We start from the raw sequence: 23,403 nt of genomic DNA, 5'->3' as shown, positions 1-23,403 counted from the left end.
CCCTTCGTGAAGAAATTCTTCCTGATGTCCAGTATAAATCTCCACTGGTGCAACTTGAGACCTTTTCCTTGTGTCCTGTTGCTTGTCACCTGAGAAAAGAGATTGTAAAGCTATATAAATCTTCTTAATAGTTACTTAATTTTCTTAATATTCTGCAGCTATATCCCTAGTGTTATTGTTGGTTTTTGTTTTTGGTTTGGTTTGGTTTTGGTCAGGGAGTAGGGAGACTTTTTATTTTTAATTGGGTATGGTTATTCCACCTACATTTGAGAGAAAAGTAGAATGTCTTTACTAAAGCGTAGGAATATATTTGCAGAAAATATAAATACTTTGTCCAGCCCTGCTATGGAATTAATAGTAAATACATGCAAGGATAGTTTTGTACATGTTTTTGAAAGTTACATTTAAAAATGGTGAAAGCAATGGTCTTAGGAAGTGTTAACTGGGAACATAGAAGGCAGAATATAGGTCCATCACTGAGACAGGGTAGAATGCTTGGACGTGCAAACACATTATAAATTAAATTAGTTACACAGAAAAGAAGTATCTTATCACTTACTTTTGATAACGATTCTCTTTTTTATAGGATAAAAAGGGATTTTTAAGGAAAAATATTTTTAACATATATTTAAATTTGCTCTCAATATTTGAAGGGCATGTTATTTAAACTCCCACTGCCTGTAAAGAAACGTATCAGAGGTGGAGTAAGTTTATAGAACAATGACACACAGATTTAGCACTCATAAATAGGAAAACTTATTTTTTATGATTAACCTTCTTAAAAATGCTTGCATTTACAATGTTATGGTAACTCCAAATTCAGATTTTTAAATTGACCAAGAAAAAGTCTACTGATGTCAAGTGTTTTTATAATGCAGATTTTGAAATGGGAGGCAGTGGGATATAGCCTGTCCTAATAGATATGCAAAAGGCATAGGAGTAAGCAAAAGATATAGCAGAGCTTCAGCTCAAATGTATGTATTATATAATCAGGCTTTAGAAACAAGTTAGACTCTGAAAGAGGATCTGGAGCCTGAAAACAGTAGCTTTTTCAGTTGCAAATATTTAGAGGAAATGGTATGGTTGAAGGTATAAATTAAAATATATTTAGTCTCACAATTCCTCCCCAAAAAGTCAGATCAGTTGCACCATGGCTGTGTTGAGAGAGAAATAGCTCTTAGGTGGTTCCTGCACAATGTTGTTGTGTTCACATACTACATTTAAATAACTATAGACTGAAAACCTGCTGGAGTGTGTACTCATACAACATTAATGCAGTGGGAAATTATTCTGAAAAATATATACTGAGTGATTTAATTTATTTTGCTTCCAAAGCATGCTTGAAGGAGGGATCCCTGTAAATGAGTAGGAGTCTTATGGTGTTAGGAGGCACAACTCCCATTCTGGGAATTGCTTGATAGGGGCCGCACAATAAGCTTGTAGTAATTACAGCCATGTCAGTGGAAGATTTCTCTGGATAGTGAGAATTTAAACTAAATAATTGTTAGTGACTGCTCACATAATGCAAATGAGGACATATATTGCTTTGGATATATGTTAATGAGCAATTATGGCAATTGAGCAAGAAAGCTTGTTTATCTTCAGAGTATTTACCGACATGTAAAGTGACTTAGAGCTGGACAGCTATGTCCTCAGTTTACGTAAACCCTCAGCAACACTCAGTCCCTTCTTTTGACTTGCAGAAGGTGTTTTACTCAGTGTGTGTATCAGTGTGTGTGATTTTAAGTTGTCTGTGCAAACCTGGAATGTATTCTGTGGAACTTCAGTGCTGTTTCTGGGTCTGCTGCCTTTTTTTTTTTTTTTTCCCACTGTCATTTTAGGACAGAGCCTAATTTGGGGAAAACTGAAGATAGATGAAGAGAACACAACATAAGCAGTATTCCTACACTATAGTGAAGGCAAAGCTATATACCATTTGAAGTCAAGGAGAATCCTCTTTCCTTTTGTTTTTGTCAGAAATAAGTATTTTTAAATGTAATGGTTCAGATTTATTGCAGTGTTCTTGTTCCAGGCCTGTGTCATGTAAGCCCTAGATAGATAATTTATTCTTAACAGCCATTTTACTTTCTCAGTAATATGATTTTAGGCTAGTTAGCCGTGTGACTGAAGCAATTCAACAACATTCCTTACACTTTCCTGAGAAAGTTCAACACCTGCTACCAGGAAAGCCTGTTAGAGGCAAGTAAGACAAGAAAGAAAACGAGCCTGAGCACCTGGAGGCATGCTGTAGAGACAAAGTCTGGGGCATGTGAAAATGAAAGCTATGTTTATCTGTTAACTACAGGGATAGAGTTCCAGCTTTACTCTTTAGTCTGCAGTGCTCAAGCTGTAACAAATCCTTCAACCAGTCCCAGAGGCAATGGAATAACATCAGCAAAATGATTTATATCCTCCCTCCCTTCCCTCTCCTTGAGGCCAAGTACTCATGTCTGCTGTGTGGTGTGGAGAGGAGCAACACACTGCAATACTACACGAGATGAGAAGGAGCCAGGCTTCATAAAAGGAGGTCCATCAGCACAAAGCCTTCTCTTATGCTTCAGATATTGAAAAGTTTTTTATTGGCCAAGGGTGCAACATAACATTGCTGAAAGCAGGATGCAGAGCTCAGGGCCTATCATAATTTATGTAAAATGATTCCGAGGTGAGATGTGTTTATATGAAACTAGTTGTTTCCATGTGAATAAATTGATCCTGTTTTCCCTGTTCTTTTAGAACCAGCATTACCCAGAGTCGCAGCTCTCCCTCTCTGAACAAGCAACTCATAATTAATATGGAACCTCTGCAGCCTCTCCTTCCCTCTCCATGTGAGGAGGAAGAGGTTCCTTTAGATGAAGGTGAGTCACTTACCTGATTCCTGGCAAATGCTAACATTATGTATTAGAAAATACATGGGAAAAATATAAAGGTGTGTTGCTGACTCAGAGATATGGAAAAAAAATAATAATTTCCGCTAGGAGTACATAATTGAGGCTCTGTACATCACACTGAGAAATGATCTCCAGCTCAAAGAACTGTGCACAAGCCTCATGCAAAGTACATTGTGAGGAAAATTCATGCTATTCAGTTTCTGTTTCTAAAGTCCTTTTTGTGATTGTGAAGTGAAAGGAACTTAAAAGAAAATAAATAATCTCAATATAGGACCGTTTTACTAACCAATAACTGTAGTTTATTGCTAGATACAGTGTTCATTTTCGTTCCCTTTTATATTTACTAATTTCTGTTCTAATGCTTGGAAAAAATATCTACTAATTTAATTCTATGGATAAAAAAGGATGTTATCTGATGATCAGTTCAAATGCATTTTGTACAATAGTGATTTCCAAGTGTTAATTCCATGATATTTTAAAAATCACGTTGAATGTTGAATCTATCTTTCGGAAATGCACTCATTACAAATAACGGTATGAACATCTTAGCCAGTTTAAGTGAGGATAATTGCACTGTCCATAACAAAAAAAAAGGAAGACAACTAACTAAAAATCTACCAGTGGTTCTTACTTGAGATATAATAATTGAATCATTTCAGACCTTGGGAAATATAATCTTTACTGCTGCTTTATTATGGTCAGTTCTTGGGAAACAGAATAACTGAGTGTTTTGCAAGTGAATTTATTTCCATGGGCGTATGTTCTGAGTTTCATTTCATAGTAGTCATATGTGACATCCTGTTCTGTTCATTCTTTGGAGTTTCATCACCAAAATGCTGTAAGAATAGGATGAATTAATTGTCTGTGTACTTGGATTATAATTATTATTAGTAAGAGCTGATGACAGGTAGTTAATTTTAACAGTTACTTATTTACCTATGCTCTGACATACCTGTATCTTGTGAAAATTCACTTTTTGGAAGCCAAGTATCAAGCTACTGTGTTCCTGCTAAGCATTTCCCACCACTGAAGAGTAATAACAGCTTGATGTTTGTGCTATACTTACAACCTTAAACAGTGAAATCCATTTCTGGAAACTGCTGACTAATCATTGCTGTATACTCACCAGGGAGTGCAGCTATGCTTCAAATACATAGATTACATAAATTGGAAAGTCATGTTTCCTTTTATGTGAGCAGATTGTTCTTCTACAATTCAATACAAATATTTGTTGTTGAATTTTCTGTTGAACATGTTATGTATGTACAGCTAAATACCACCAGCTGCTAAGTAACAGTGCTTAGCTCTTGTATGGTATTACCTTGCAGTGAGCTTGAGTATGTTGTTCAAACTGCAGTTTAAGCTGATCTTGCAGCTCGGACACTGATGCTGCAACCTTCTCCAACCTCCCCACGTGCACTCATGCATCCTTCTGCTCTAGTTTCCAATCTTCTCCCTTGCACCAGCACTAATCACCTCAGAGTGAGCTGACACAAGGACTTAAAATATTAATAATAATAAAAAGCCAACCCCTAACTGTACAGAGCCCCAGCTCTTGCTGGCTCAACCTTTAAGAGGCTCATCAGGGAGGACCAGTCAAAGTGCTTTTTCAAGGCAAGGGCAGGAGCAAAAGTTTGTCAGCAGGGGAGGGGAAGGCAGCTGGTCCTGGGACTGACTGAACCACGCTGGCAGACTTTATTAGGGTGCTACACATGTAAAACAGCCTTGGTATCTCTCTAGATGTTGGGGCCTGAGGTTGGGGCAGACAGTCTGGGGGTGCTTTCCGAAGTGCCTGTAAATGCTGCTGAGCACAGTGCAGCCATGCCAGAGGTGGCTGCAGGGCAGGTCTGCTCTCTCTGGGCTGTGTGGGTTGGCTCATGTAGCTTCCAGCACCCATGCACGCACTTCTGTAAGGTGTGGCCACATGTGTGTGATGTTCCAGCTGCTGATGGCAGAGACCTTGACACGGCATTGCACTGTGCTGCATAGGAAGGGCCAGGCAACTCATTGGCAAGGCTGACAAGAGCACTGTCACCAGAGCATGCCTTGGGCAGACTCAGGGCAGTGTACAGTTTCCTCTTTTAACTGAACAAAACTTGTTTGTTCTTAGTTTTATATCAGCTTCACATATTATGAGCAAATTGCATGGCCAAAAATACAATGATTGTGGTGTTACCCTTTTTAATTGCTCTCTTGAATAAGCATCTCTGCTCCTTAAATTGCTGGAGAGATTAATTCTGAGTTGGCTGTGTCTGAAGGTATGAAGCTGAACTAACAGTAACTGCTGGGTAAGAGGGAAGATTTGGTGTCAATTACTCTGATGTTGCTAGGGAACAAGTTACTCAGAAATGATGCCAACAGAGTCTGTAGGGGATTGTGAGCAACCTGCCTTGTTATCCTTAGGATAATCCTTTCAGATGGGAGGAAAAAAAAAAACAAAACACGATGACGATGCAACCAAATATTAAAAAGCAACTATAACCCAGCCATCCTTCCTTATGAAATGTCAACTTTACAAATCTACGCTGTCTGTCATGCTGAAGGGAAACTGTTCTCCAAAAATCCCAAATTGTCCAGTGGATTTGCTGACATATAAGAAAGTGTATGCTCATTAAAGAATGGTCATCAACAACTGCTCTCTGTGGGAAGGAGGATACTAGATGTCTGCAACACCATTATGGTAGTTTGTTTTTTTTTTAGCAGTTAGCACTTACGTAAGAGGTTTTGTAAACAGGCATTTGTTAAACTGGCAGCAAAAATATCTTGAGCTTGTCTGTTGATGTCTTGTTGCTTGTTATAAATGGCTTAGGATTCAAATTAGGATTAAATAAAAAAATAGGATTTATTAAAAGAATATAAAGGGATGGAGGTAAGCAAACAGCGCTGGGTGCACTGGGAGTCTCCGCTCCACCAGGACGCACACCAGTTACATCAAGCAGCTGATTTTTATGCTCCTAGACTAATACATATTCATTACTACTTCTCAAAAAAATAGATTATTATAATTAGCTTCCGGGGTCCACTCCTTCCTACTGGAGCATGTGCATCAGTCTCCTCTGGAGGTCTCTAGGGGTCTTTCATGCTGAAGGCTCATAGTCTTCCTCTCACCTTTGTACTCACTCGGCACAATTTCAAGTTTATAGAACACTTTCTGCAGGTCTTGTCTCCCAGCCGTCCTTCAGCTTCTTTTTCCTTCCTCTAAATCTCTTGGCCCCCTGGCCAGATACCAAAGATCCACACAGTATCCCATAACAGTCACTAGTTGTTATCAGTTGTTCTGAAACTCCCAGACATCAAACACAACCAGCTTTCTTATTTGACGCTTCACGAGTAATTAAAACATTCTTCCCCAGCCATTCACAGACACATCTATAACAGTGTTAAGTTAATCTCGAAGAAGACAGGAAAAAAGGCTGTAACTGTTAGAAATAGAAGTCCGGAATAACAAAAGCAAACAGGTTCATAAATTTGAGGAGTGTTTTCTGAAGACGTGATAAATTGACTAGAATAAGGGGGAGACTGGGACACACTGCATCTGTGGTTCAAGATTTAAATTGCCAGTGCAGGACCCAGAGGCAGACAGGATTCCAACAGAATTGTTCTTTATGGACACGAATTGTTAAAACATTCCTCACAGTGCTCAAGACACAATTCTTCATTCTGCCCTTACAGGCTGTACACAGGTGTCCAGTTACGAACTTAAACAGATTTGAATTAGTATTCTTACTTAAGCATAATTGTTTCCTTTTTAAAATCACAATTACATAGCTGAATTAGCTAGGAGGCTGGACACCAGATAGTATCTCTTTTACCAAATTAGACAGTAAGTGTGCCAATTGGTGAAAGCTCAGAATATCTGCATTTTAGATGTCAGCTTTATATAGTATTTGGCTTCTGTGTATAATGCTTGCACCCAAATGTCAGTGGATTTCAGAACTGGGATTCAGGATCAAGGAGCTGATGCCCCACTGATAGTGCAGTCACTTTCAGATGCCAAGCCCAACGTGTAGTATCCAAATGTGTCTTAGCAAATGGGGTTGAGAAGAGCTACAAGACTGACGATGATGTATTTCATAGAATTATTAAGGTTGAGAAAGACCTTCAGGTTCATTTGGCCTAACCATCACCCTACTATTCCTTGTTTTTAACTGTTTTGTGACAGCATCAGGAACTAGCCAGAAATTCTTAATTTGTTGATCAGTTAAATTGTTTGATCTTTATGAAAGCCCTGAAGAAGCCCTCTATTTTGCAGTAGACCTGCTGCTGGAGTAAATTACAGTTAATGCATTTTTAAAATTCTTTGAAGACATGATTTTCTCACGATTTCTCAGGTTTTACAGGGGAAAAAAAAAAGAACAGAAAACAATACGCCTCTGGATTAATGTTTTTATAGACTTCTTTCTGGTAATGATGACACATTTTATATCATTTTAATCACATCCTGTCTTTAACTTAGTTCCACCTGGTTCTAACAGATATTTGTCGAGGTATTCTAAGGAGATGAACTATCTCCAGAAATAATGGTAATATTTCCTTGTTTTTTTTGTCCTTGGACATCTGGAACATTTTACTTTTGTCCACTGATTTTTTTTGTTCTTCTCTGTGGCCTGATCTGTGGCTTCATGCACTGTCTGATGTCTGTATTTCATTTACAGAAATTGAATGAGACTCCAGACTATTTTTTTTAACAGCTGTTTTGTGCATTAACATCACAGCTTCTGACATCTGATTATCTCCCTCTAATGTTGCTCTGTCTTTGTGTGGTTCTAGTACCTGAGCTTCTCAAATCTCTACCATGTTCTTGCAGTATGTACTTCCCTTCTCCACTTTGGTATGTCTGTCTTCGGAAAACTAATGCCTTAGGTTTTGCAAGTCAGTTCTCAAATCTTCGTAGATACTGCTTAAAATTCTTCATTTTTTCCTTGTTATTGACTCTTGATTTCTTTCCTAGGAGCAGGAAAGAGGTATGGTAGTGTACAGATAAAGCATAAAATGACTGACCTGCATAAAGGTTATCGCATGTAACTGAATTTAGTATGTATGAGAGGTCATTTTTACCTTTTTTACTGTAAAGATGTTCTACCATAAAGATATTCTTTTAAAGGCACTCTGCTACACAAGTTTCACCTTTATCGAGGAGTGTTAGCAAAATTTCTTTGTCACAGATGGCCAAACTAGGTCCTTTTGAATGAATATTCAAAAATGTTCATTTTTGAAATGAAAGAACTGAAATGAAAGAAAAAAATGAAAGAAAATAATGAAAAAAATGAATGAAAGAAGTGGAAGAATGACAAAAATGGAAGAATGAAATGAATGAAAAATAAAAAAGTGCATTTTTGAGATGTTTATTTTTGAAAGAACCATTAGGTTCTTTCCATGTTCCCTATTCATTAGAATAAGTTTCACCACAGTTCAGTTGAACATGTCAGATGTCTTTTGGTGTTGCTGTAGTAATTGTGTGGGTGCCTTCTTCCGCTGATTTGGTGATGTAGATTAGTTCTTTTCTTGATCACCTGGCAATTATTTTGAATTTGGTGATTATTGTCTTTGGATTTCTCAGCATCAGCTGCAAGCAAGGCTTCACCTGAGTAGTTCACTTCCCCAAATTAAAAACTATATCTTTAATACACATTAAGATATGTTATATTAATAATATCTCTGAGACTCAGAGGTGTGGTTTTGCTATGTGATGAAAACTTCTTCTAAGTCATTTGATATACGTGTATTCAGGTTTCAAACAGGAATTGTTTTCTTGGTGACATTAACTTTTGCCTTTGGAGCAATCAAAGTGGAAGTAGCATGCTTCAGTGATTAGTTGGTCTACCTCAAACTGTAGTTTAGAAAAGAATTAGACGATTGTACGGACTCATTCTAAATTCCTTCTGGTTAAAATTCATGCTCCTTAATTGCTCCTAAATGCTCGTTAATTTTTTCTTCCCCATAGAGTTCCACACTTTTTAGATGTCCTCATTGAGCTGGATGACATTTTTAAGTTTTTTTGTTTTTTTTTTTTTTTCCTTATGAAGATGTATGTCTATGCATCTGAGTTGTGTATGGAGAGGTCCTACCATTTATTCAGTAGCTGTCTGTCAATAAAAGATGCGTGCTTGACAGATATTCATTGCTACATAAAAATTTGCAGTGACCATGTATTTTACTAAACTTACTGTTTTGTATCACAGAAGTATAAAATACAACATTAATGGCAATTACCTGGCATTAACAATGTCTTTCCTAAAGGAAATATGGAGTCTTTCACAGAATCACAGAATTGAAGGGGTTGGAAGGGACCTCAGAAGATCATCAGGTCCAACCCCCTTGCCAAAGCAGGTTCCTTAGAGCAGGCTGCCCGGCTAGGTGTCCAGATGGGCCTTAAATATCTCCAGAGAAGGAGACTCCACAACCTCCCTGGGCAGCCTGTTCCAATGCTCCGTCACCCTCACTGTGAAGTTCTTTCTCATCTTGGTGTGGAACTTCCTGTGCTCCATCTTGTGACCATTACTCCTTGTCCTGTCCCCGCAAACCACTGAAAAGAGGTTGGCCAAATCCCTCCGTTTCCCACACCTCAGGTATTTATACACATTGATGAGATCCCCTCTCAGTCTTCTTTTCTCCAGGCTGAACAGACCCAGGTCTCTCAACCTTTTCTCATCGGGGAGATTCTCTAGGCCCCGTATCATCTTTGTGGCTCTCTGCTGGACTCTTTCCAGGAGATCCCTGTCTTTTTTGTACCAGGGAGCCCAGAACTGGACACAGTACTCCAGGTGAGGCCTGACCAGGGCAGAGTAGAGGGGGAGGATCGCCTCCCTTGACCGGCTGGCCACACTCCTTTTAATGCATGCCAGGATCCCATTGGCCCTCTTGGCCATGAGAGCACACTGCTGGTTCATGGTCAACCTGTCGTCTACCAGGACCCCCAGGTCCTTCTGAGAGTTCCCCTCTAGCAGGTCATCCCCCAGCCTGTACTGATATATGTGGTTGTTCCTTCCCAGGTGCAGGACTCTACATTTGCTCTTGTTAAACCTCATTTGTTTTCTTCCTACCCATCTCTCCAGCCAGTCCAGGTCTCGCAGAATGGCAGCACAGCCTTCTGGCATGTCAGTCTCTCCTCCCAGCTTTGTGTCATTGGTGTACTTGCTGAGGGCAGACACTATTCCTTCATCAAAGTTGTCGATGAAGATGTTGAACAAGATAGGACCCAGCACCGACCCCTGGGGAACACTGCTAGACACAGGTCTCCAGCTGGACTCTGCTCCGCCGATCACTACCCTCTGAGCTTGGCCAGTCAGCCAGTTCTCAATCCACCTTGCAGTCCACTCATCTGTCCCACACTTTCTCAGCTTTGCTAGCAGGATGTCGTGGGAGACAGTATCGAAAGCCTTGCTAAAGTCAAGGTAGATGACATCCACTGCTCTCCCTTCATCTACCCAACTGGTGATGCCATCACAGAATGCAACGAGGTTGGTCAAGCACGACTTCCCCTTAGTGAATCCATGCTGACTACTCCTCATAACCTTCTTCTCTTCCAATTGCTTGGAGATGGCATCCATAACAAACTGTTCCAACACCTTTCCAGGGACAGAGGTGAGACTGACTGGCCTGTAGTTTCCCGGATCCTCCTTCTTGCCCTTCTTGAAGACTGGAGTGACATTGGCTATCCTCCAATCTTCAGGCACCTCTCCTGTTCTCCAGGACCTTTCAAAGATCATAAAGAGTGGTTCGGTGATCACCTCTGCTAACTCCCTTAGCACACATGGATGCATCCCATTGGACCTATGGATTAGTGTGTGTTGAGCCTACTCAGACACTCCTGAACCACTCCTTTGTCAGCAAGGGGGGAGATCTCCACTTCCCAGACTCTTTCTGCTCCCTCCAGGGTCAAGGAGTCCCCAGAGGGAGTCCTTGAAACAAAGACTTGAAGCAAAGAAAACATTTAGTATCTCTGCCTTTTCAGCATCTCCTGTTACCAGGAGACACCCCCCTCATTCAGCAAGGGACTCACATTATCCCTAACCTTCCTTTTACTGTTTACATACTTAAAAACAAAACAAAACAAAAAAACACCTTCTTATTATCTTTTATCTCTTTTGCAAGCCTCATCTCTAGGTGGGCTTTAGCCTTCCTTGTTGCGTTCCTGCAGGCTCTGACAACACTTATGCTCCTCCCAAGGAGACAGGCCCTTTTTCCACATTCCATAAACCTTCCTCTTTCTTTTGATCTTATCGATGAGCTCCTTGCTCATCCACACAGGTTTCCTGCCCCACTTCCCCAATTTCTTACTCTTAGGGATGCATCGATCCTGAGCTTGGAAGAATGGCTGTTTAAATGTAGCCCAGCTCTCACATGCACCCTTGCCTTCTGGCAACCTAGCCCATGAGATACTCCCAAGCAGGTCCCAGAAGAGGTCAAAGTTGGCTCTCTGAAAGTCCAGGGTAGCAATCCTGCTTTTAGCCTTACTTCTTTCACCAATTTCCATCTTGAACTCTACCATCTCATGGTCGCTGCATCCCAAACTGCCCCTGACCTTCACATCCTTAGCAAGCCCATCCCTGTTGGTAAGGACAAGGTCCAGGAGCATCCCCGTCCTCATCGGCTCCTCCACCACCTGCATCAGAAAATTGTCTTCAATGCATTGTAGGAATCATTTGGACTGTGTGTGCCTGGCCGAGTTGCTTACCTAACAGATGTCTGGAAAATTGAAGTCCCTCATGAGAACCAGTGCCTCTGATCTGGCTGCTACCAGCTGCTTGTAGAAGGCCTCATCGACATCCTCCTCTTGATCTGGTGACCTGTAGTATACCCCCACAACAGTGTCCCCCATACCAGCCCACCCCTTAATTCTCACCCACAAGCTCTCCACTTGTCCATCACCCTCTCCCAGGTGGAACTGGGTGCACTCTTAATTGCTCCCTCACATAAAGGGCAACCCCACCCCCTGGCTTCCCCAGCCTGGCTTTCCTAAGAGGACATAGCCCTCCATGACAACATTCCAGTCATGCGAGCTGTCCTACCACGCCTCTGTGATTGCAATGAGATCGTGGTCTTTGTTGCATCCAACAAATATATGGGAATGAGCTACTGTGTATGTCTGCTTGTCTGTCTGTGTGTGTGAATTCTGTAAGCTTCAGTTCCACAGCACAGGCATCTGGAACTTCTGTGGTTACAACTTAGGCATGAATGTGAAATATTGGTCCCTTATTTATTATAGTCTGATAAATATTAAAAATATGCTAGTAAAATACAAAATAATGTTAAGTATATCTTCACACATTACATCTATACAGCAAGAACACTGTAGCTGATAGCATAGTCCACTTTTCTCCTGTGCATAAATTAGTGTTGTACTGAATTTTATTAGAAAAATTTTTAGTGATAAGTCTTTATGTACAGTGGAACTAATACACAATCTTTTGACATTCTTGTTTTTTAAATAATAACAAAATAATGTTAAATATTAAAATAATATTTTTTTTAAAATAATACCTGTTGGATAAAAAAGGCAAAATTTATCTTAGTATGTCAGAGAGAGAATCATGAAATGTCTTGTGTCATTGTATGAGACATGTTGTACGACACAGTTTTTCCCCTTGAATTTTCCCCTTGAAATGGGTGGAATCACTACTCCTGTCAACTGATGGTATCTGGTGTGTGCATGCATATATAACAAAAAACTGTAAATTGCAGTATGTTGGATATCAGATTTCTTAGTTGAGTTTCTAAATAAAATAAGTTCTATTTTTAGATTTCTGTGGTCTGCAAGATAATTACATTTTCCTAATTTTCAATTAAATTTAGTTGAGGCCAAAATGAGCATCCTTAGCTCAGGCCACATATATTATAGTTTTGTACTAATTCTTTGGTAAATTTTAATGATGAGATGATTCTCTCATTTATGGAATAAAGTCTGTTCCTTGTAAGTGCCTCTACTGTGTGCTTTGTGCAAAGGTTTGCTCCCTGGCTCAGCTCTGGCCATCATCAGCAGGTCCCTTTTGGAGCTGGCTGGAGCTAGCCCTGACCTGACATGGGACAGCTGCTGGGCTCTGTTCACAGATGCCACCCCTGCAGCCCCCCTGCTACCAAAACCAGAGCCACTTAAACCCAATACACCATGCTGGAGCAGTTTGCTCCTGACGGATGGCCCATGGTACAGACCTATATGGGAACAGTTCTTGAAGAGCTGCTGCCTGTGGCCAGCCTTTGCAGGCTCAGCTGGGGAAGAGGTCAAACTCCCGTGGGAGGGACCCCAGGTGGAGCAGGGTCAGAGAGGGACCATGAAGGAGTGGTGGACACAAAGCATCAGGGACTGACTGCAGCCCCCATTCCCTTGCACTGCTTAGGGGGAGGAGATGGATGAAGTTGAATGAAGGGAAGGTGTTTTTAGTTTGCATTTGGTTTCTCACTGCTCTAGTCTGCTAGTGATAGGCAATAAATCATATTAATCTCTCTATGTTGAGTCTGCTTCGTCCTTAACAGTAGTTCATGAGTGACTTGCCTGTTCTTAACCGCTGAGCCCTCTTCCACTGTGTTTTCTTCCCCTGTCCTGATGACGAAGGGGGTGGAGCAAGGCAGGGTGCTTGAGTTTAGCTAGCCATCAGGGTGAAACCATCACACCTGTTCACTGTTTTCATTGGCATGGGAAGTGTATCAGCTTTGAGGAGTGTTTTATTCATCATAGTTTTTTGCTTTTGGGAGATTTTTTTTCCTTTTTTTTTTTTTTTTTTTTTTTTTTTTTTTTTTTCCTTTTTTGAATACTTTGTTTTGATTTTAAGAGAAGTTACAGAACCATGTGCTGTTTTCAACCTACCCTGAAACTCTACTTGAATGGTAAGGCTCTCTCTAACAGTTTCTGCCAGTGGTTAGCGTTTCAGCTGTATTGGTCTAGAACAGCAACTTAGGAAGGAGAGTGGACAGAGCTGCAAAAACAAATAGTTACTAAGACTGGTTTATTGCCTTCCTGTCTGTCTGCTGGAGGAAAAAAGAAAAAAAAAAAGAGTCCCAGGCAGTCCTGCAGGAGAAAAACACATTTCTCTTCTGAAAAATCTTTGCTGACAAGTGTCTTCCAACCATTATGCAGGATTCACTGCCAGTGTGAGGTCATGTAAAGTCTTTTTTCTGTCTCCAGAAACAGAGCCTAATCCCTACTTGCTGAGAGAGTAGAGACAAAGAATTGTTGACTCAGCTACAGTATTTCAGCATAAATCACCCTCAGTTTTGTATACACGGTTGTGTGGGCAAAGTCTTGAAATCTCAGTCATTTCTTTCTTATAAGAACATGGTTATGTAAAACATAAATGATATACATGTATTTACGCACATGAATGTGTTTCTGTTGGAAGCCATTTACAGTTTTTTTCAGGTGATCCTTGTGTCCTCAGTTAGGCTTTTCCTTGTGTTTGAGCATTTGCCCTGCAGTAGGAAGGACTGAAAATGAGAACTGCTGCATATTCATATTCATATTCATATTCATATTCATATTATGGGCCTGGGATGCAGAGGAAGGGAGCCACCACAAAGACACTTTCCAAAAGGTTCCATTGAAGTAGACATCCTTCATGAGAGAACACACATTTGCAGGACTATGTTCCCTTTCCTCCCTTATTTCCCATGTATCTGCATGTGTGTCATTGATTTTTATGGTGCAGAGAGAACAAGGATGCCAAGTAGTAGACTCAAGCAGTACAAACATTAAAGGTAAGTCTTTGGGGAAGTGAGAGACTGTCCCCCTATACACCCCTTCTCTCTGTGGCTTCAGTGAACCTGGTAAGAGCTCCTTTCACACTGGAACAGCATGACACTGTGCACGTGGTTGCATTCCAGCTTCCAGCTGGAGCAAGTTATCAGCAGTCAGCATCTATGTGTCATGCCTTTTTTAGGATCCTGCAGATCCCCTTCTGCAGAGGAGCAGAGAAATGGCCAGCCTTCTAAAGCAACACTTTTCTGTGGTGAATGTGAAGGCATTCAACAGTTAAGCACAACTGAGAACTGGAGCCCATATGCAGAGAGACATTTTTCCCAAACTTAGGATTTTTCTCTTCTTGTTTATTTGCAAGCAGGTTAGCTTTGATGCTAGGCTTGACATGAAAGCATTTTCATCTCATTTACTAAGGCTGATAAGCATAGCATGGAGTTTTTCCTTTTGTAACTCTACATTTTCCACAAGTATTTTCCAGGTAGCACTGGGGATATTAACATCAGTTACCAAATTATTATTAGAAAAATAATGGCTGCAGTGTCATTTTGTTTTGTGAAAAAAAGCCCCTAAATGCTGGCCTTTTGTTTCATTGCACTGTGTTTTGATGCCTTGGATATTTTTATGCTTGTGTGTGTGTGATTCAGCTGTTATGCTAGCAACTGCTAACTGAGATGGATGCTGTGGAAGTTCGTATTGTACGTTATGAGGCATGTGGAAATGTTTAAAAATAACCTCTCGTTCTGTTCCCTGCTGGGATATTTTTGTTGTCCATGTTAGAAGCTTGTCATTTGATTCATTGAGAGGGACTTGAGTTAGTCTTTTAAAACTCAGTGGAAATGCAATAAAAGGTCAGAGACAGTATGGGTAGAGACTTTACAAGACTTTGAGAACAGGGATACATAACCAAAATGGTGAAATGCCTTGTAAAAATCCAAACCAAGAGAAGCATTCATTTACGGATGGTTAACCACTGTAGCAAGGAAGTGTGTATTCGATTACTGCGGCATGGCTCCAAGATCACAGCCAGAAGGGCTGGTAAATTTAAATTTATTTTACTCATATATATATATATATATGTATTTTTTTTTTCCATAGTTTGTTGTGCTAATACTGGTCACTTGGAAAGAAACTGTATTGAAAATACTGAAATACTACATTGAGTACAGCAGAGAATAATGATGAATTACTGACAGGAGGATTGGAGAATGAATGACAAAAAAATTAAATGAGATTTGTTGTAATATATTGCTTTAACAGTAGACTAATTCATTAATTGCTAATGAATGAATGACTGGAATTTTACTTTCACAGTTTTCTTTAACATCGGGGGAGAATTACTTTAAAAATTAATAATTTCTAGCAAACTGAATAGTTCTTGAATTAGGAGATAGGTTCATAGCATAGTTTGAATATTGGCTGAATACAGTAGTTGACACAGTTTAGTTTTACTGCAATTGAGTGGCTTGGGTTGACAGACCATAACTTTTTTGATGTTATTTTTCTAGGTACTGAATAATATAATATACTGAATAGTAATACCGAAAATTAAAAAAGGTGTGTGATTTTTTTTTTTTTTCATTATACATAAAAGGAATGGAACACAAGGAACAAAACATATTCGGTGTTGCTCTGGATAGCAACCACAACTAAGATTTTTATTTGCTTTTATACCATAATGATTTGTTTTCCAAAGAGGGGTTGGTCCACCCATCAATCTATATATCTCTGCTTCATTAATGAAGTGTGGCATTTCAAAATTTGTTTCTCCATCCTTTCTGTGATACTGTTTACTTTTCATATTTTTGCATATATGGGTAGATTGACGTCAGTTACTCATGCACTTGTATAAAATCATGTCTTGTTGATATTGAATCTTCATTTCAGAAATAGGTATTTACAAAAGAATTAACTCACGATATTCTGGCAAAGACCAGAGCATTGTCATATTTGTAACATTTGAAAATCAGAAGGCAGCAAGCATCTCAGGTATGGGAGAACATGCTTCTTGCAGCGACTTGTCTCTGAATTGCAGCAGCTCCTGGCTGGCTATGCTTCATAACATTACCACTCAAGGAAAGCTCTAGTAACTGTGGGAATTCATTGAACTCTCTCATTTCAAAAAGCAGTAGCAAAATGGAAAAGCATTACTGTTTACATGTATTTTGCATTCATGCTCTTCAGTTAAATGCTGTCTCCTAATACATATATGCAAGCTGTCTTGTATTAGATGCCAGTTTAATAATGGACTTGTGCACTGGGGCTATGATGATTTTTATAAACCTTGATCTTGTGATACTGTTTACAGGATGTTAGCCTTGTTTGTGTATATGGGTATAAAATCAGCATATAAAGCCAAGGACTTGTGGTTAGTTTGTGTAGAAGGGGAAGGCATAGCTCCTTGGGAGAGCACCGTTCTGCATGCGACCATTTCAGAACAATGCTGACTTATACCAGAAGTGTTCTTCTAACTCAGTGGAGGTGCTGAAATGTCCCACTTGTCCTTTTTTCAGGTGCTAAGCTTTCACATTGGTGCCAGTTCTTTGCAGCCTCACTCTTGCTGGCCTTTCGCTAGAGAGCCAGTGGTTGCAGTCTCTTCACCAGCTTCTCCCCTTTCTATAATTTGCTGACAGACAAACCTTCCTCTTTCATTCCTCTTTCCACAATGGACATTTCTCCCTCCCTGCTACTTACCTTAACCTTTTCACTGCTAAATTGTATTTCTGGACGGGGCCAGCAGTGCTGGGGTGAGCTCCTTCCAGGGCAGAGGGTTGCTAGACAGTACACCTCAGAAAACCTGCTGCACTGCATGCTCTGCTTTGCTTTTATTTCTGCACTTTGGGTGTGCATTGCAGGGTGTAGATACCAGAGCTGGAGCCTCTGGGGGCTGCACAAACTGTGGCATTAGCTGAACACTGTGACTCAGTGCAATTGTGGGGCCAGTTGCAATGCCTTAGAGTCACAGTGTCTGCACCTGATGTGAGCAGTCATGACAGAACTTTACTGCCTTCTAGAAGTTGCAGCAAGAATAAAACTAACTGGAACTGCCAGCAAGATTTCCAGGTCACTGCCTGAAAAGGTGTTACTAAAATTTGTCATTGATTTACTCTCCTTGCAAAGCCAGATTAGGTGTTTTATATGAGCACAGGATGTGGGTAGGGTATGGCCTCCTACTTCTGAGGGCTGGGCATCTGGCTGTGATGCAGATCTTGCTTTGATGTAGATGCAGGGAAATATTTGAGTGCAATTCTAGATTCTGTTTCCCTTTCCTACATTTTCTTTGTGATCTCCATGCATTTTATTCTTGTGAAATAGTCACCTCCTCCTTCATGTCATTTGATGAATAGTACATATGAATTATGTCTGCAATGAAATTAAGTAAGGCGTACGCAATATTTCTAGAGGAAGTGGTGAAAGGCATAGGAAGGAACTGTTCCAATTGCAGCCTGACAGATGTAGTTCTTTGCACACTCATATAAAGTATTTCCAGCAGAGAATCCATTTGCTCTCTTTTTTTCTGGTCTGAATCTGTTTTTTTCACTTCTCTGTTTAAAAGAAGGAAATCTTTATACTTGTTCCTTCTTCTTGTAAAAGTCAAAGTCCTTTTACAGATACATAATTGTGTTCACATGTCTGGTAAGCAAAGCTATGTGCAGTATATCCAGCAACAACACAAAGGATGAATTGAATTTTCTTCATAACAGTATACATTGTTCTAGAATGTTGTATTCCTGGCAACTGCAGCTTCTTAAGAACAGGGAGGCTGGGACTGCCCTTCAGCCTGTGAATCCTCAGCTGCTGTTTTTGGCTCCTTTAGAGACGCTAGCTGCTGGCAACATTTATGTCAGACCTCCTACATATTCGTGTTCATAGCATATGACCACTGTAAATTTGTGTTTTATTCAGCTGTTCATGTTCCTATCTGCAGTAGCAAGTTAGAGGTTTGGAGGAATCCCAGTATTTAGTGAAAGGGAAGTACTGAGTTTTGGCTCATATAATGAGATGTCTTTGGCTCTGTAAAACTTGTCCGGTTGCCAGAAAAGTATAGCAAATCTTTCCTGTAGATATGTAAGTAACATTGGGCTTATTTATCATATAGAATCATAGTATGGTTTGGGTGGAAAGGGATCTTAAATCTAATTTCAACCCCCTGCCATGGGCAGGGGCACCTCCCACCAGACCAGGTTGCCCAAAGCACCATCCAACCTGGCCTTGAACACCTCTGAATCTGAATATAATATAAATCTGAATATAATATAAACTATTATTATAAAACAGTAAACTTTTCAAAATCCATCTTCAAATTGTAGCCCTATAAGAGTGGCAGCAAAGTAATTGTTATGTTTGAATAAGACCAAAGCATTTGCAGCAGACTTGTAGAGTTAGTTAAAGGATATTGGCTTCAGGCTTACTTCAGGTTTTATGTTCTCTCTTTCCATTGGGAGACTGAGGAATTCTTGTTTTAAACCTGGATTCATTACTTTGGATAACTGATTGTCATAAAGGATATTCTAAAAGCAAATTATCTGAAAACATTTTTCCTTTCTTAAACTTGTGTCAGTGGAATATTTCTTGTTGTCTAGAACAATTTTGAATTTTGGTGCTTTATTGTGATATTCTCATGCCTGTATAAGACATCTCAGCATTGAAACTGATAATATGCCATTGCACTTGTGTCATTTGAAATCATCAAAGTCTGAGTGACCCAACATATATGTGTACTGTGATGTGACTGGAACTTTGCTTTGGGCTTACTTTCACCCTGATTAATAGCTAATTGTTTCCTCAAGCCTTGACTTGAGAAATGTTGCAGTGACATAACAAATATGAAAGAATAAAAATAACAGCTTTATATATATATTTTAAAATATCAAATGAATTTACAACAGCATCAGCTAGTGCTCACTCTGAGTTTTCATATATTTATATTAAAACATTTATTTACAGTTTTATCAAGCTGATATAAAATATAGTTTTGATTTAATGTTTAACAACAGGTAAAATAGTTGAAAATCCTCCCCCTTTTTTTTCCTCTTGCTTTGAGTCTATGGATTAGGATGCATTTTTATTTATTTATTTTTATTTTTAGTACTCCATTAGGGAAAGAGAATGAAGAGAATGGGTGGGAATAATGGGCAGTAGTAATTGTTTTAGTTTCGTGTGTACCTTCCTGTAATTATGTTGATTATATGTTAAGTTACCAGCTCAAGCTAAATAATGGACTACAAAGTTGATATACAGTTTGGCATTGTGCCACATTGCAATTTTAATACAGTCCCCTCAGAAAACACCGATCTGAAAAAGGTTGCTCTGCTGCCTTCTATCTACAGGTTGATCACAAAGTGAAAGGACGTTTGCCAGATATAGGAGAAAAAAGTAATGTTCATAGAAGTTAATATGATCTTTCTTGTTTATGTTCACTATGCATGTTATGCACACTGGAATTTACTCTGGGGAAGGAGAGAAGGCTCAGAACCATAAATTGGGGTGACCTTTCTCTGGAGTAGGTGCAGCTGTCCTCTGTATGATGAGAAACATGATAAACAGATATAATATTGACCTTGCATCTAAGCAGGTATAGAGAGCCTTACAGCCAGGATTCTTTAATTTGGGAGGTTAAAAGTAGGTCCTTTAATCCATACTGAAGTGTCTCAATTTATCTTTTACTCCTATTAAGAGAAAGTGAAAAGCACCTTTGAAAATTGTTGTGCTTCTGTATCTACATATACATACATGTATGTGTAGATGCTTAGTGTTGGGCTACAGTGTTTAAAAAATTTGGCTTTCATATTCAAGGCATTGTGCATGCACTCTGAAATAGATCCAGAGCGTGGTTTAATGATCCAGCGGTACGTGCTGTTACAGTATGCTTAGGAGAAATATCTTTCCAAATCTTTTCTTACCTCTTAATGGTCATATACTGTTGGGTCTTGTGTCAGTCAGTTTGTATGCACTCAATGGCTGTAGCAAGTATATTTTTTAACGCAAAGACTCCAGCACAATGCTTACTTCATTTCGAAAAGTGATGAAATTCTGGAGTGGCGATCATAGGAGAGGACAGAGTAGTTGAGGCAAGAAATTAATAGTTAGACGGTCAAATTGGGCTAATGAGGGGACGTCTGCATTTTCTTTATTGAAGGCGAGGCTTCATTTCAGCTGTGCACAGTCCGCTGTCTTGCAGCTGGTGAAAGGAGCACTCCTCTCTCTCCATCACTGAGAACACCTGAGAAGCCAACACAGGAAGAAAAACCATCAGAGATTTAACCTAGAAAAACAAACAAACAAACAAAAATAGTTGTTTTCTTAGGTTAGCTTTACATATGGGCTCACTCGGGCATCAAATGAAAGGAAGCAGAAATGGTCTTTTTAGTTGCAGCTAACCTTTAGCCAGGGTGTGAAACCTCACCTGGAAGCATGGCCAGCTTATCCCCTAGAGAGTAGGAAAAGATAATAAATTATGGGGGCAGAGAACTGCCTGGGCCATTTTGAAGAGTTAATAGGGAAAATGAATGTAACATCTATCATGCTCTGCTGAAGGGGTGTTGCTTCCCAACAATTGTGCTGTATAATGAAGAGGTTTTCTCTGATGAATATAACATGAGGCACAAAGCATTGAGTTAAGAGGCGGATCCAGAAAGCTGTCTTTTCAGGTAAGGAGCAAGCTGACTTGTTTAAGGAGTGCTTTAATGTAAGTAGGTTTCAATTGTAGTTTTACTGTTAATGCTTGTGTCTTTTTCAACATATTTGTAATATGCTGTATATAATATATATATATATTTATATATAATAAATGTTGCATTTATTGGCATTTCACCCCAGCTAATATCGACTTCAGTATAATTTTAAAGTTAAAAGATATTTACTTGACATCATTCACCCAGTTTTTGGCAAGTCTATAAGCTGGGGTAACTACACACCTTACTTATCTATTTGATAGGCTGGAAAACATGTTAATGGAGCTGTAGAGCTTACATTTTTTTTCTTTTTTTTTTTTTTTTGTGTGAAAACTCTCAGGCACTCTGACATACAGCATCATACTGTGGCAGATATTTTCATGAGGATATATTTTAACTAGGTTTAAAATTCCCAGTGCTGCAACTCCATCTTGCAAAGTATTGATCTGTTTATTTATTTTTTTCTACCAAGTTTGATGCGTTAGCCGTGTATTGACAGGTTTTCTGCAGTTTCCAATGAGGGGGATGGAGCATGAATAAAAACATATAGCTGAAAACCCTTAGTATTTAAGGCTCCAGTGGAAGTGTGATCGTGTTCCTGTCTGGCCCAGAATAGGTCTGTGTTTGGGTGACCTGGTAGTGCACATATCTAGCATCAGTTGTTATAAAACTGAGATTATCATGGATATGTCCTGTCGAGAGTATGGTAGCTGTTAAAAATAAATAAATTTAAGACCTTGTCATTCAAAAAATGCAAAATGTGTTAACAGTAAGAAAGTCTAGGCTGTACGGAGTATCACCTACTCTACTGAAATACAGTTATGGCTTGCTTTCAGTTTAATGATCAAGAAACCAGTGACATATGAATATTCTTGTGCTATCTAGTCAATAGAGGGCAAATAGGTTTCAGGAATAAAGTTCATCATTTAAATACAGTGCATCTAAAATTTTTAGGTCTAATAATTGAAAAAATCTCTGACATTTTCAAGAAAAATCTAAGAGGCTTCTACTTTCAAAGTGGCATTCTCGGCAGCATTTTAGTCAATTATAGTCGAGTTACTATGTAAAATTTTAGCTTAGAAATGTGATCCAAAATACATGTAAGCTGTATATCTTATACTGTAGATGTGTTTATGACCAGGATTTTTGCTTTGGTTTTTGTTCTGTATCGTTTTTACAGAGTAGTGTTGCATTCCTTTATTATAACATGGTTCAGGTCATGCTTCTTTTCCTTCATCTCAAAGTTATCATGTTTTTTTTTTATTATTATTATTTTTTATTTTTAATTATTATTATACTTTTTTTCCAATGTTTGTTTCTCTTAAATAGAAAACTTTAATAGTGTTTGCAGAGACTTTTTTACTTCACACTGAAAACCATGATGCATCTATTGTAATTAACAGTGGAGATGTATTACTTTTCTTAGTACTTGTTTTTTCTGTAGTAATACATATTATTTTATACCACATTATTTTAAAGCCTCAGAACATTAATTTTTACTGCATTAAAACTGGAGTTAATCCTTAATGATGTCAGTACTCCATCTTCTGCAGACCTCTGTTGCTAAAATCAAAGAACTGCGCTAATTTGAATTATAAATACTAAGTTGCTGTGATTTTCCTGGGTTACTTGTTGGTTAAGTCATATAATCTTGCTGTGTTGGTTTTACCTGATATATCCTTATCTCCGTGTTGCATCTGGATTAGTCATTTATAAAGAATGGAGACATGGAGATCACAAAATGACATGTACTAAGTGATATTATATACTGCTGGTGCACATAGCACTGTGTATGGTCTGTTCCTTCTGCTTATAGATGGCATCTGATGATGTTAATGAGTGTCAGACATGGTATAAATTTTAAACTGTTCTCCCATCACTTTGTCCCATCCCTGGGCCTAGTTTTCTGCCCCTCCAGCTGACTCCCCTCCAGCTGACAACTAAGAAGAATCACTGCAGTGTTCATATAGCTGCAGAACAGCCAGACACCAAGATTTTCTGCTGCTAGTGCTAGTCTGGAAAAAGGGTATTAAGTCCTGAGAGGACAGAGTTTGGGCAGAGAGTTGACTCATAAGAAATAATCATAAAAGTAGGGCTAAGAAAGATTTCTTTGTGAGAGGGAGAGAAATTTGAAGGAGAGAGAGAAAAGAGA

At 39.2% G+C, this 23,403-nt stretch overlaps 1 protein-coding gene across 5 annotated transcripts in view; it reads left to right on the top strand.

Annotated features, from left to right (window-relative positions):
• Positions 1-23,403, top strand: part of FRMD3 (FERM domain containing 3) — a 149,356-nt gene that overhangs the window by 121,839 nt on the left and 4,114 nt on the right. For all 5 annotated transcript variants that reach the window (XM_068666857.1, XM_068666858.1, XM_068666861.1 and 2 more), the window contains one exon: positions 2,734-2,855. In XM_068666857.1, the coding sequence (XP_068522958.1) occupies positions 2,734-2,855 (122 nt within the window). The remainder of the gene's footprint in view (positions 1-2,733; positions 2,856-23,403) is intronic.

This window comes from Anas acuta, chromosome Z (genome assembly GCF_963932015.1).
Source record: "Anas acuta chromosome Z, bAnaAcu1.1, whole genome shotgun sequence".
NCBI classification, from domain to species: domain Eukaryota; kingdom Metazoa; phylum Chordata; class Aves; order Anseriformes; family Anatidae; genus Anas; species Anas acuta.
Note: the sequence above shows the minus strand (reverse complement) of the source record. Positions and strands in the feature narration are given on the sequence as shown.